The sequence below is a fragment of the Pseudopipra pipra genome, chromosome W (assembly GCF_036250125.1).
Source record: "Pseudopipra pipra isolate bDixPip1 chromosome W, bDixPip1.hap1, whole genome shotgun sequence".
Taxonomy (NCBI): Eukaryota; Metazoa; Chordata; class Aves; order Passeriformes; family Pipridae; genus Pseudopipra; species Pseudopipra pipra.
Genome location: NC_087580.1, coordinates 34274032 through 34288692, shown reverse-complemented (window position 1 = coordinate 34288692; position 14661 = coordinate 34274032). Strand labels below are relative to the sequence as shown.

General features: G+C 54.1%; 1 protein-coding gene across 1 annotated transcript; it reads left to right on the top strand.

The window, feature by feature from the left end:
- Positions 1-12070: 12070 nt before the first annotated feature.
- Positions 12071-13042, top strand: LOC135404995 (olfactory receptor 14C36-like). The gene has a single exon (XM_064639717.1). It carries the CDS (start codon positions 12071-12073, stop codon positions 13040-13042), a length of 972 nt encoding a protein of 323 aa, XP_064495787.1.
- Positions 13043-14661: the final 1619 nt, after the last annotated feature.

The window sequence follows — 14661 nt, the reverse complement described above, 5'->3', positions numbered from 1 at the left end:
TCGAAGCACCTGAAGGGCTTCTCCCTGCTGGGAGGCTGATCAGGCTCCACCAGGTCCGAGCTCTGGCTCAAGCTCCGGCCGCCTTCCTGGCACAGGCTGGTTCTTTCCTCCTCAGAGCACCCTGGGATGGCTTTGGAGCCCCTCCTGCGGGGGGATCTCCGGCCCTTTTCCTCCCCGCTGCCTTCCTGCGCCGGGGAGCCCTTCAAAACGGCCTCTCCCACCAGGGTCTCACGGGGGGATTTGTCCTCCGGGCTCTCCGTCCTCACCTCGGGGCCTGGGGCAGGAAGCAAGAAGGACAGGGAGGGGATTTGCCTCTGGCCCACAGGGAAGGCCAAGGACATCCCCCCAACTCCGGCCCCGGCAGGACGGCGGCGCCAGCGGGGTTGTCCTGCAGCCGGGGCCATGCTCGGCTGACAGAGCCAGCACAACACCCGCCCAAAGGGACACTGACTTCCTCCTCACCTGCCTGGGGGGCCCAAGGCATCTTCCTCTTCCTTGCAGCCTCCTCCTCCATCTGCCCAAGCTTTGGGAAGGACAAATCCTGATGGGGGGAAAACAAGGGCTGAGCGCGTTGGCTTGGGGGTTCCTCCTGCCCAAGTCCATCTCTAGAACTCACCGGACATCCTGTGTCCATAAAAACCTCCAAAACACCAAGATTCAGCCCAGAAAAACCCAAACCACCGAGATTCACACAAAAATCCTTCACAAATTGCAAGAATACCCTTAGCCCCTCAAACTGTAAAAAGTTGAAATTCAGCTAAAAAATACTCCAAAATATGAAGATTAGCCAAAAAAATCTCTCCCAAAAGTTCCCCCTCTCTGGTCTCTCCCCTCTGGGGTTCAGAGGGTCTCCCTTGTCTGGGATGCTGGGGGTCCCACTTAGAAATGCTAAGAGTGTTGGGGGTCCTAAGGGTTCCTTCTCCTCTGACCCTTGCCTTCGGGGTGCTGCGTTCCCAGACATTCCCCCTCTCCAGGTTCTGCACTTCGTTGTGCCGGGGATCCCAGGGGTCCCCACTGTCCAGGCTTCCCCTTCTCTGTCCCCCCTTTCAGGCTCCCGGGGCTCCTCCCTCTCCGTGCTCCCCCCTCCAGGCTGCCGGGGGTCCCCCAGCTCCGCCATCGCCCCGCTCCGCCCTCCACACTCGGCAGCTCCCGGGCTCCACACCCACCCCCGGCACTCCCAGGGGGCCCCAAACCCGCTGTGTCCCCCCCGCTGGCACCGGGCTGACAATGGAGCCGGCGGGGCCTGACCCAGCAACACCAACCCCCACCGTGGGGGGGACCTGCATCCCCCCACCCACCGCCGGGGCTCTGCTGCCAACCCAGCCGGGCACCCCCAAAAAATACCTCCTGCCCACCCCAAAGAGGCCCCAAGGGCACAGCCCTGCACAAGGGCCGGCTGTGCCCAAGGAAACCAAACAGCTCCACAGGCGTTGGCTGGGGGGATGTGAGGGCTGGACCTGCTCAGCACAGCCCTGGCCTCGTGCCCAGCGCCTCTTTCCTGACCCACACAAGAGCTTCCCGGCCCCCCCAGGGCTCCCCTGCTGCTGCCTCTGCTCCTGGCCCTGCCTTTGCTGCTCCCTTGGCTGGGGCAGCGGCTGCAGGGGGGGGATGGCAGCAGCTTCAGCTCCACGGCACTTCCTGGGGGGAGCTCAGCCTGGGGGGACGGGCAGGGACCTGATGGGGATGGACAGGGGCCCAGCAGGGACAGCCAGGGCCTGCAGGGGAAGGCACAGGGACAACCTGGACCCCCACACTGCCACGGCTGTCTCTGCTCCTCCTTGCAGGCTCCGTGGCCAGGCACAGTTTGTGTTCCTGGGTGCCCACCATCTCAGCACTTGGAGACCCTCAAATCAGCACCCGCAGCTCTGCAGCAAAGCCCCAGCTCACCTGGCACACAGGGGATGGAGACAGACCCTTCTCGGGGATGGGCATTCACAGCTTCAGGTCTTTCCCACCACAGGGCTCTCCTTCCTCAGCAGCACCTCTGCCTTGCACTTATTCTCAGCCTCACCTCAGGGACAGCTCTGGGCTCACCTCCGCGCCACTTCTCAGCCTCACCTCAGGGCCTGGGCTCAAGGACAGGAACCTGCAGGGAGGGGACATCAGGTGCAAGCTGAGGGCTGCCTGCTTGCACTGGCCTCTGGGCTTCTTTCTCCTTCTACAACCATCCTAAAACTAATTCTGCTTTTCTAACACCACACATTTACACACTGACCTTGGAGATAGATATGGACAGACATCTCTATCACCCTGGGGATAGAGCCTCAAGCATGTGCTGCCATAGGAATGGCAACCACAGAATCACAGAATCAGCCACATTGGAAAAGACCTCCGAGGTCATCAAGTCCAACCCTGGATCCAACCCCGCCGTGCTTCCCAGACCATGGCACTGAGGCCACATCCACTCTCACCTTCAACACCTCCAGGGACACTGACTCCACCCCCTCCCTGCCCAGACCATTCCAAGGCCTGATTACTCTCTCAGCAAAAAAATCCTTCCCAATATCCAACCTAAACCTCCCCTGGCACAGCTCCAGACCCAGCCCTCTTGTCCTACTGCTGCTTCCTGGCACAACAGCCCCACCCCCACCTGGCTCCAACCTCCTGGCAGGGACTTGCAGACAGTCAGGAGGTCTCCCCTGAGCCTCCTCTTCTCCAGCCTCAACATCCCCAGCTCCCTCAGCCTCTCCTCACACCACTTGGGCTCCACTCCCTTCCCCAGCCTCGCTGCTCTTCTCTGGATCCTCTGACCCCAAAAACGCTCCCCCTCCCATAGAAAGGCCAAGGGCATCTGGGGACAGTTGGGGGGCTTTGTGGGGCACTGGGTGATTACGGGGGGATACTGGGACACACTGGGAGGAACCAGGGAGGGACTGGGGGGTTACTGAGGGACACTGGGAGGGCACTGGAAAGGACTGGGGGGGAACTGGGACACATTGGGGACACTGGCATTGAACTGGGGAGTTACTGGGGGATACCAGGACAATGGGGGGGACACTGGCAGGTTACTGGGCCATACTGGGGGTTACTGGGTGCTCACTGCAGGATCACTGGGCCATACTGGGGGGCAGTGGGAGGTCACTGGGACACACTGGCTGGTCACTGAGGGGGTTACTGGGCCATACTGAGGGTAACTGGGAGGTCACTGGGATATACTGGGGGCACTGGGATCCCCTTACCCAGATGTGGTATATCTCCCCCCCTGGATTTTGGAGGACATCCTTAGGACCCCTCCCCTGGGGGCTGGGGATCCCTTGAACCCCACTGCTGGGCTTTAGGGGACCCCCTAAAATCCCCTCAAAACCCATGAAATCCCCCCCTCGACCCATCAAAACCTCCTCAAGGACCCCTCATCCCTCCCCAGCACCCCCTAAACCCTCTCAGTGACCCACAAAACCCACCTGAGACTCCCCAAGCCCATTCAGGGACCCCCAATCCCCCCCATGGGCCCTCCAAACCGTCTGGGACACCTTAAACCCCCCAGAGCCCCCCAAACTGCCTCGAAGGTCCCCGCAAAGCCTCCCAGGAACCCCAAACCTCCCCAGAGAGCCCAAAAGCCCACCTGGGACACCCCAAATCTTCTCAGAAAACGAAAACCCCATCAGAGCCCCCCAAAACCTTTAAGGGACCTTCAACCTCCCCCCTGAGTCCCTTCAGGGACCCCTCAAAACGTCCCCGGGAACCCCCGAACCCCCCCACTAAACCCTCCCGAGCCCTCCAGTCTTTCCACCCACACCCGCGCTCCCCGCAGCCCCCGAGGGGATCCCCAGACCCCGCTCTCGCCGCCCCCCCGCCAACTCACCCAGCGAAGTGCAGCGGCCGCAGGCGAGTCCTCCTCACTCCCGACCACGAGGCCAAAATGGCGCTCGCTCCGCGCGCCCTCCGCCTTTACAGACCCGCCCCGCAGCCAATCAGCGCGCGGCCACGGCCCCTGCCCGCCCTTCGCCACGCCCCCACCTGCGCGGGGCATTGTGGGAGTTGTATTCCCTGCGGTGGGGGAGGACTGGACTTGTTGGGGTTTAGTTTTTCTGTCTTCTTTTATTTTCTCTTTTTTCTTTCTTTCTTTTCTTTATTTTTTCTTTCTTCTTTCCTTTTTCTCTTTTTTTTCTTTCTCGTTCTTCTTTGTTTCTTTGTTCTTTTTTTTTCATTTTTTCCTGTTTTTTCTTTCTTGTTTTCTATTTTTTCTCCCTTTTCTTTTTTTCTTCCTTTTCTTTGTTTTTATTTTTCTTTTTTTTCCTTATTCCTTGTTTTTTATACATTTTTTCTATCAGTTGTACTTTCAATCAGTTGTACTTTCAAAGAAAATGTAAACACATATCAAAACAATCTCTAGGTACATAGCTTACAACAACAGATAATCTGCCATTGTTCCAGGTTTGTGAGGATTCCCAAGATCACAAACACTGAGACACCAAGGGTGGAAGTGAAGCCACTTTATCCTGTCCCTTGCCACAGCCTTCAATCCACACCCAGCCCTGGATTTCTGCAAAGCCGCTGGGCAGGAGCAGGAGATGGAGCTGGTGCTCGGCGGGAGGGGCAGCAACAACAAACCTGTGTCTTTGGCACAGGGGAAGGAATTTAGTGCTTGAGGGGTTACATTCCACAGGCTCCCCTGGGGATCAGCTTATGCTTGGACAGTAAGAACAGCAAGAACTTTCCTCATAAAAATGCCTCATAAACTGGGGCTAAGTGTACCTTTATTTTCTCAAGCTGTTCTGGAGAAATAAATAATAATAATAGTACTATGGGGGTGAAAAAGTTCAAGCCAGGTATCAGTTTACTGAATGTTATCCAGGAATACAGAAGAAGAACATGCCTGCAAACACACATCTGCACTAACTTATAAAACTGTACAGTGCAAAATCTGACCCCAAGGAGTCTGTACAAAACAGTGGGAATGGAATCAGAGAGGGGAAGGAAAACATCAGCAGCAGTGCCTGTCCCAGTCCAGGGGCATTACTGAGCAGCACCTACATTTCCATGGCTCTCTGGGCAGGTCATTTCTCATGTGTGCCAAACAGCACATCTTGAAGCTTGTTCCCATTGAAATACTAGAGACATTTCAGGGCATCTGAACAGCCAGATTCTTAAAGCACAACTACCTCAAGGCAAGGGAAGAAGTGAGATTCAGTGGCACTTGGCAGAAGCTGCCCAGTGCATTGTGTCAAATGGGTATTTACCAAAAGAAGCAACAAGCTCAAGCCATCAGTGAAAGAGCCAGAAAATGAAAGGGTGTTAGCTGCTGAGAATTTCTTTGGGAAGAAGTAGACTGTTAACTTGAGATAGAAATTTGCAATATACCATGGAACCTTATTCAAAGTCCAGCTGGAAAATACCTTATTGTTAAAAGTGTGAAATAAATCCTAAAGTGTCATCAACAATGTGATTTTCTCTTTATTCCCAATCACTGATTAAAGAAACATAACTCAGACGTGATCTCACTCTCTGCTCCAGTGAGATCAACATTAGAACAGTATTGTCACTGTCTACTGGTCTCTTGTGCTCCTCACTGGCAGGCACTTGGTGCCCCTGGATATGCCCCTGGATATCCTGCTAATGAGGTTAAAAAAACTAACCCTTCTAAAGTTCCAGATTTTCCTCACCTGTTTGTACACAGTTGGACAAACTGGACCAAGTTATTACTTGAAAGCCATCTGCTGGATTTAGCATTAATTACTCCTTGTTTTGATCATGGAGGAAAAAAGCTCACACAACAGAATCTCTGTGGACCCAACAGAGAAAACATCCCCAGGGTCTTGTTAGAGCACAAACCTGCAAACAGGGATGACAGGTCAGAGAATCACAGAATCATCAAGGTTGGAAGAGACCTTCCAGATCTTCTAGTCCAACTGTCAACCCAGCACCACCAGAATCACCCCTAAACCCCATCCCAAAGTGCCACATTCAGATGTCATCTGAACAATTCCAGAGATTGCACCACCTCCCTGGGCTACTTGTTCCAATGCCTGAACACTCTCTCAGGGGAAAAATGGTTTTTGAATATCTAATAGGAACCTTGCCCAACGCAATTTAAGGCCGTTTCCTCTCTTCCTGTCACTAAAGGCTTTGCAGAAGAGACCAACTCCCACACCCACTAAAACCTCCTTTCAGGTCATTGCAGAGAGCAATGAGGTCCCACCTGAGCCTCCCCTTCTCTAGACTCAACAAGCCCAGTTCCCTCAGCTGTCCCTCAGCAGACATGTTTTCCAGAGCCTTCCCCAGCTCCGTTCCCTTCTCTGGACACGCTCCAACCCCTCCAGGGCCTTTTGTCACTGAGGGGCCAGAACTGGACACAGCACTCCAGCTGGGGCCTCCCCAGTGCCCAGCACACAGGGGCAATCAGTTCTCTGCTCCTGCTGGCCACACTCTTCTCCACAAAGGCCACGATGCCCTTGGCCTTCTTGCCCCCCTGGGCACACTCTGCCTCATATCCAGCCCCTGTCAAGCAGCACCCCCAAGTCCCTTCCTGCTGAGCAGCTCTCCAGCCCCTCTGCCCCCAGCCTGGAGCGTTCCAGGGGGTTGTTGGGACCCAAGGGCAGTCCCTGACACTTGGCCTTCTTGATCCAGCCTGTCCAGATCCCTCTGCAGAGCCTTCCTGCCCTCCAGCACATCCGTACTCACACCCACATCAGTCAATCTCCCAAACAGGACAAAGTCTGACCACCAGCAGTCCAGGCTGTCAGTTCTGCTGCCCCCTCCTTCCTCCACCCAGAATGGAAAACTCCATCATTCTGAGGTCTCTGTGCTCATCAGCTCCGACCACCACATCCCCCACCAGTCACAGAATCATGGAATGGTTTGGGTTGGAAGGGACCTTAAAGAGCATCTCAGTCCAACCCCCTGCCATGGGCAGGGACACCTTCCACTAGACCCAGAGCTCAGAGCCCCATCCAACCTGGCCGTGAACACTTCCAGGGATGAGCAGCCAGAACTTCTCTGAGCAACCTGTGCCAGGATCTCACTACCATCACAGTCCAGAAATTCCTCCTAATATCCCATCTAACCCTTCCTATTCTCAGTGTGAAGCCATTCCCCTTGTCCTGTCACTCCAGGCCCTTGTCCAAAGTCTCTCTCCGTCTTTCTTGTTGGCTCCCTTCAGGCACTGCAAGGCCACAATTAGGTCAGCCCAAAGCCTTCTTTTCTTCAGCCTGAACAATCCTAATTCTCTCAGCCTTTCCTCACAGCAGAGCTGCTCCATCCCTCTGATCCTCTTGCTGGTCCCCTCTGCACTCGCTCCAACAGGTCCATGTCCTTCCTGTGCTGGAGCCCAGAGCTGGAGGCAGCTCTGCAGGGGTGACAACATTACAGCCCTGTGTGTTCCAGCAAGGACACTGTGGAACCTTCTGGAGTAAAGGGGCCATTGTGACACTGTAGGACCTTCTGGAGCCAAAGGAGCCCTGGGACACTGTGGAAACTCATGGAATCAAGGGAGCATTGTGACAGTGTGAAAACTCATGGAATCAAGAGGCCATCGTGATACGACAAGGCCTCATGGAACCAAAGGAACCCTGGGAGACTGTGGAAACTCATGGAATCAAGGGGCCATTGTGATGGTCCAGGGCCTCATGAAATCAAAGGAATCCTGGGACACTGTGGAACCTCATGGAACCAAGGATTCATTGTGCCATGGAGGGCCTCATGGAACCAAGGGAGCCCTGAGACATTTCAGGACCTCATAGAATCAGGGGCCATTGTGACACTGAGGAACCTCGGGGACTCGAAAGCCACTGTGACACTGCAGGGCCTCATGGAACCAAAGGAACCCTGAGACTTTTCAGAACCTCATGGAATCAAGGGGCCACTGTGACACTGCAGAGCATCATGGAGACAAAGGGACCCTGGGACACAGTGGACCTCAAGAAATCAAGGGCCCATATTGGCACTGTGGAACCTCATGGAATCAAGGGGCCTTTGTGTCATGCAGGGCCTCATGGAACCAAAGGAATCCTTGTGACATTGTGGAACCTCATGGAAACAATAGGCCATTGTGACACTGCAGGGCTCATAGAACCAAAGGATTCCTTGGACACTGTGGAATCTCACGGAATCAAGGGGCCATTGTGACACTGCAGGGCTCATGGAAACAGAGGAATCCTGGGACACTGTGGAACCTCATGGAACCAAGGGGACACTGTGATATGTGGGGCCTCCTAGAACCAAAGGAGTCCTGAGACATTTTGCAAACCCATGGAATCAAGGGTCCATTATCACACTGCAGAGCCTTACGAAGCCAAATGGACCCTGTAGCTTTGATTTAACAAAAAATAGGAGGTAGAGAGAGAGAAAGAAATGGAAAGAGAGAGAAGAAAGGGGTGGTGGGAAGCCAGTGAGAAAGAGACAGAGATGAAGTAAATGTATCACACCATGCAGATCCCTGAGGCTCCCACCGGTCCTTCTTCACCCTGCTCTGCTCGGTGGAGGGTCCCCAAGTTGTGCTTCTGGGCTATCACTTTTATACAGCCCAAGCCCCGGGTATTCAGGGGGGTAGATGCTGTTCCCACAGCTTGGGCTGGCACATCTACAAGGACTTGCTTCCTTTCCCACACCTTGCCACGGTGGGAGTTTTGCCCGGTGTGCTTCCAGTCTGCAGGTGGGAATCTTTGTCTGGATGGGTTCCCCAGACCTGCCTTACCAGCCCTGGCTTCCTGTTGGGGCTGTCTGCTCTTTCCCACACTCTGCACAGTGCAATTCTGTCCTGGGCTACTTCCAAAGCTTCACTTCCCTTTAGGCCTTGGAATTAAAGGCCTTCCTGTTTGCCACCAGGGCTTATGTGTTGTGGTGCCCTATGGGATTTTCCTGCTTTGACAGTGTTTTGAGACAGTTCATTGTGCCCTTTAAGTCCTTCCATGTGCACACACACACACCACTCTCACCAGTGTCTGGCTCTCCAAAGAACACAAGCCCTGATGATTTGTAGCTCCCACTCCAGTGGTTGGCACTTGGACCTCCCTCCGTACCCAGAGCTCAGAGCTCCCTTGTGCCAGAAAGTTTAAAGAGATTGTGCCTCGTTCTTCCAAGACAATCCTTGGAAAAGTGTCCCTCTGTGTTTCCTGGGATAAGAGCACTCTATTGTCATCTTCCAAAACTTTGTAGAGGTCCCAGAGATCTCCCAGGAAGGAATTTGGGGCCTCAAGCACATGACCCATATATAGAGGCTGAGGACTCAGGGGTCAGTGGTGCAGGACAGTAGAGGAGTAGCCTGAGAGGTCTGGAAGGGGTTTTCTTCCTGTCAGAAAACAGCCTAAGAAAGAACTAGTGCCACCAAGGGCAGCTGGGGTGGCCTAGACTGGTGACAAGAAGTCAGAAATTTCCCTCTGAGGTCAGTGTTGTGGTGCAATATGTCACAAAGAAAGAGTCTGGATGAGCCCAAGGCTTTGTGTGTGCAGGAAGAGCCAGGGAGGACACAGAGATGTCAGTGCAGGAAGGTGCCAGCCAGGTGGGGCAGCCGGGGGGATGACGACAGCCTGCAGGGAAAGGGGCAGGGCATGGACACCGTAGGACAGCCTGGGCTGGAGAGGAGACAGGGATGGGGAGAAGCTGGAAGGCCCTGACAGAGCCACCTTCTGCAGGCCTTTGGCCAGGGCTGCTGTCTGTGCCCCTGATGCCAGGAGGAGGGGAGTGGCCCTTGCAGCCCTGGGGCCTCATGGCCTCCTTGTCCCTGCTCAGCAGCCTGGCAGGTGCCACCCCATGGTCCTGCCCTTGGCATTGCACATCCCACATCCCAGTGCCCCAGGAAGAGCCCTGAGGAATGAGGCAGGGACAGGATCTGCCTTCCCAGGAGCTGCAGGCCAGGGCTTCGTCCTTTGGATTAAGAAAACAAGTCAAGGCTACTTCAGCACCAGAGCCACCTTTCCCTTGCTTGTCCATCCTTGTCATCACTGTCTGCAGTTTTCTGCTCTCACTGGAACCTGGGGACACGTTCTCAGTTGTGTCCCTCAGTGAGACTCATTAGCACTACAAGAAACTTTAGTGTTTCAATCTCACTCCGACTTTTTGAGAAGTTGTTTGAACTTCCTCTCAGGGACTGAGTCTCATGTAAACAACGCCAATCCCCTGGGGGTCATGAAATGCCTGGGGCTGTTGCTGTGCTGCTGAGCTGGGCAGGGCTCCTGCCACACAGGGAACTCCTGGCAAGCAAGAAGAGCTTCAAAGAGACAGCTCTGCTGGTGAGCTGCTCCTCTGCACAGCCCAGCAGGGCTGAGGGCACTGCCTGCAGCACCCAGGGAAGAAAAGCAAGGCAGAGAGAGGTTACACACAGCCTGGGCTGGGAGGGAAGTCAATAGGAAGATCCACTGGAGGAGGAATTTTTCCAGGCTTCCTCACGGTGAGTCAGCATGAAGGGCAATGTGTCTGCAGTTTGTGCAAAGATCTCCTAACGCTGGCACATCCCAGTCCCTGCTGCACCATCCCAGGCACATCCCAGCAGGGTTCCCTTCTCCCAGGGATGGCTGCAGGGTTGTGAAGCCGAGCTGTGCCACCCAGGCTGCCCCAAGCTGTCCTGCAGAGCAGGGTCCTGTAGACCAGGGCTGTGCCGGGGCAGGAGCTCTGCCACTGCCAGGGGCAGCTCTCAGCCGGGCTGGGGAGCTCCCTCAGGGCTGGGCAGAGGCTGGGGGTGGAAAGAGCAAAGCCTGGCAGGGCAGGGCAGGTTTCTTCTGCTATCAAGTGAGAGTTTCATGGGTCAGGGCTGCTCACAGAACCAGAGCAACCCAGGATATTTTCCAGGGGATACTTCAAGGGGAAGGTCCAAGGAGGGATTTCTCTCAAGCTCTCAAGTCACATGCCTGGTGGTTTGAGTTCCAGAGGGAACTCTGAGGAGCTGCCCAGGGCTGAGAACAACTTGCTGGCACTGTTGGTGTCTGGGAGGTGGCACAGCTGGTTCAGGGTGATGCTGCCCTGAGTGCCTAGTGGGCTCTGCCCTGACCTCTCCCAGCTGGACCCTCCCTGTGCATTTCCTTGGTTCTCAGCTTGCCCCTGGTCCTGAGCTTGTTCCCTCCTCTCAGTCAGGCTCACTGGGGAGGGGAGTTCAAGCTACACAGTCCAACACTGATCCTGGGGGATTCCCCTATGACAGGTGTGTCCCTGGGAATGAGACATTCCAATTGTCCTCTGCCCTGTGGGGCTGTGGACAGTGAAATCTGTGGTCCTGGTTAAGGAGCTCTTTTTCCCTCAATCAAACCCCATCATTAGGACACTTGTCTCTTTTCTGAGGTGTCCTTCTAAGGTGGGAGCTGCCCTGGAGAATGCAAATCATCCTCCCAGCACAGCTGTGTTCTCTGAAAGCCCCAGTGGAGAGGGGCAGAGATGCTGTGCCCATGCCAGGAGATGCTGTTGGGTTGGGGAGATGAGCCACAGGTGTCCTTGGCTCCAAGTGGGGTGCTGAGCCCTTGAGACAGGCTGAGACCTCGAGGGGTGTGAGATGGATCCCTCTGCTCTCAACAGGGTCTGGTGGCTTTTCAGACCAAACTCGGAGTGTGATCAATCTCCATCTCAGGAAGGTGCAAACCCAGGGCAGCTGGAAAAAGAGAGAGGGACAGAGCAGCTCCCCTCACTCTGCACTAAGCCCCAGATAATCCTCCTGCCTGGCAGGATCTGCTCTGTTCTCCTCGAGTGCATCAGAAGTGCTGAGGGGTTCTGACATCCAGGAACACTCCTTAGAAAAGATTAATGGAGTCTGAAAACAATCCCAAACTTCTGAAACTGCCTTCTGCTCTCTTGGTTCTTTTTGGGAGTGCAAATGCTGACAAACTCTTTTGCATTGGGAGCAGTTTCATGTGACACAGCTGAACACCAGGACGGGCCCCTGTGCCCACCATGCCCATGACCCCACCAGTGCAGAGCAGGACTGACCCCTCACAGCTGGTGGGCAGAGGGTCTGCTCCTCATGGAAGATGTAATGAGCCCCAACCAGGGCTCCAGCCATTGAGCTGAAGAAGAGAACCCTAGAAAAGGAAAACCAATGGAGCAGTGAAAGGGGTGTTGGAAAGTGGCTTTGATTTTTTTTAGAATGTTCTGCCCTAACTTGTCACTGTTATTTCCTACTTGAACAGTGCCCCACATCTAGAGGCAACAAATGCCCAACAGCAGCTCCCTCACCCAGTTCCTCCTCCTGGCATTTGCAGACAGGCGGGAGCTGCAGCTCCTGCACTTCTGGCTCTTCCTGGCCATCTCCCTGGCTGCCCTCCTGGCCAACGGCCTCATCCTCAGCGCTGTAGCCTGTGACCACCACCTGCACACCCCCATGGGCTTCTTCCTGCTCAACCTCTCCCTCACAGACCTGGGCTGCATCTGCACCACTGTCCCCAAAGCCATGCACAATTCCCTCTGGGACACCACAACCATCTCCTACATGGGATGTGCTGCACAGCTCTTTTTCTTTCTGTTCTTCATCACAGCAGAGTTTTATCTCCTCACCATCATGTGCTACGACCGCTACGTTGCCATCTGCAAACCCCTGCACTACGGGACCCTCCTGGGCAGCAGAGCTTGTGCCCACATGGCAACAGCTGCCTGGGCCACTGCATTTCTCAATGCTCTGCTACACACGACCAATACATTTTCCCTGCCCCTGTGCCAGGGCAATGCCCTGGGCCAGTTCTTCTGTGAAATCCCACCCATCCTCAAGCTCTCCTGCTCACACTCAGGCTACCTCAGGGAAATTTGGCTCATTGTGGTTAGTTGCTCTTTAGCATTTGGTTGTTTTGTTTTCATTGTTTTCTCCTATGTGCAGATTTTTAGGGTTGTGTTGAGAATCCCCCCTCAGCAGGGACGGCACAAAGCCTTTTCCACGTGCCTCCCTCACCTGGCCATGGTCTCTCTGTTTATCAGCACTGGCTTGTTTACTTACCTGAAGCCTCCCTCCATCTCCTCCCCATCCCTGGATCTGGCCCTGTCAGTTCTGTACTTGGTGGTTCCTCCAACACTGAACCCCCTCATCTACAGCCTGAGGAACCAGGAGATCAAGGATGCCCTGAGGAAAATCATAACTGGGTGTTTTTCAGAAGCAATAAACTCTCCTTCTTCTGCATGTTATGGACATAATTAAAGGCCAATCCTGTTATGGACTTCATGACAGGCCCACCATATCTTCTCTGTTTGTTGCTCCTGGGAGGGGTGTTATTTTTGTGAGAATTTGTTCACAACAAAAAATCTTTAAACACCATTTTCAGTTCAGTGTTTGCCTTTCTAGCCTGGCCCACAGGCTGTACAAATTGGGAATTTTACTCACTGTCTGCTTAAACCAAATAAAGAACTTTGCATTGACTTCTTTGCCTGACATCTTTCCTCTCTGACTTCTCTGCAGCTGCAGGGTCGGTGCCTCTGTGCAGAGCTGGGCCAGAAAAGAGTCCCAGCAGAGCAGCACTGCCAGGGAGCAGCAGCCCTTCTCCTGCAGGGCCTCCTCTCCCTTCCCTTCCACACTGTCCTTCAGAGCCCTGTGTTGTTGGAGGCCTCAGTGCTCTGGCAGTCGGTCCCAGTCCTGCTGCAGGACTGTCCAGGGACTGCAGGCAGGGACAGCCACGGGCACTGCTGGCACAGAGCTGACCTCTGCAGCAGCACTGCCATCCTGCAGGGGCATCTCCTCAGGCCAGGGCCTCAGAGCTTCCATCTGCTTTCCACTTTGCTCTCCAGGATGTGCCCAACACAAGGCCCTGCAGAGGAAAACAGCAGTGACCAGCACAAGGGTGGGAGTGCTCAGTGTGGGGGCACCCAGCAGTGCCCTGGCACAGCCAGCGCCGCTCCCAGCACTGGCCTCTCACCCCAGGCCATTGGGCTTGTTCTTCCCTCCAAGGAGGGACATCAAATGACCAGCTCAGGGGTCCATGTTTGCACTGCATGGACAAGACATGCCCATGTGTCATGGCTTGGGGCTGGGGGGGTGGAAGGCTTAGACAAAGTTGATGGCAGAAGCTGTCTCGTGCTACGAGGTGCAGAAAGGACCCCTCTGCTTTCTAAAGTCCTTCTCAGAGAGGAGCCTGGATGTGGCTGGATCCAATCTCAGGCTCAGAGTTTGGTTTAGTATGAAGGAATTATAGAAGTGTGATTCAATCACTTTGTCCTGCAGGTTTTAGTGATGGCAAATCAGAAATATTTTTATAAAATGAACTATTATTATGTTGAACAGAAAATGGATCAGACAAGTGAACAGATGAAAGACCTTAAACAGAATTATTTCCTGCACAGTATAAAAGCCAAAAACTCCTAGTAGTATAGTGTAAGATAGGACACTGGAGTCTATCAAAGTCATTCTATTAAAGCAATTGGATCAGAGCCAGCAAAAAGAAACAATACTGAAGCAGAGATTGAGGTAACTCACCCCACAATGACAGGGGGTAGTTCTCTCTCTTTCACTTAACCCCTGGGCAGTGACCATGAAGAGCTGTCCCTGCTTCATGGCAGAAGCTCCACACACTTCACGGAAGTCTGTGGAAGAATCTGCCACATGACAGTTGGACGGGGCTTTTATAGTTATTAAGGGTTTGACTGCCAGACATATTTGCAGGCCAGGGAACAGCTTATCTGTCAAATCCTGCTTCAAAAAACAGGATGTGTGTTTGAAGTTTAATGAAGCATTTTGGGTTTAGCATAATTCAACATTAAAAACAGCACCTTGACACCAACAGTAACTCACCACAGAGAGCTTGCATTGTTTGCATTCTCTGACCA

Coding starts and splice junctions, on each gene's coding strand:
- LOC135404995 (XM_064639717.1), top strand. CDS start 12,071: ATGCCCAACAGCAGCTCCCTCACCCAGTTCCTCCTCCTGGCATTTGCA.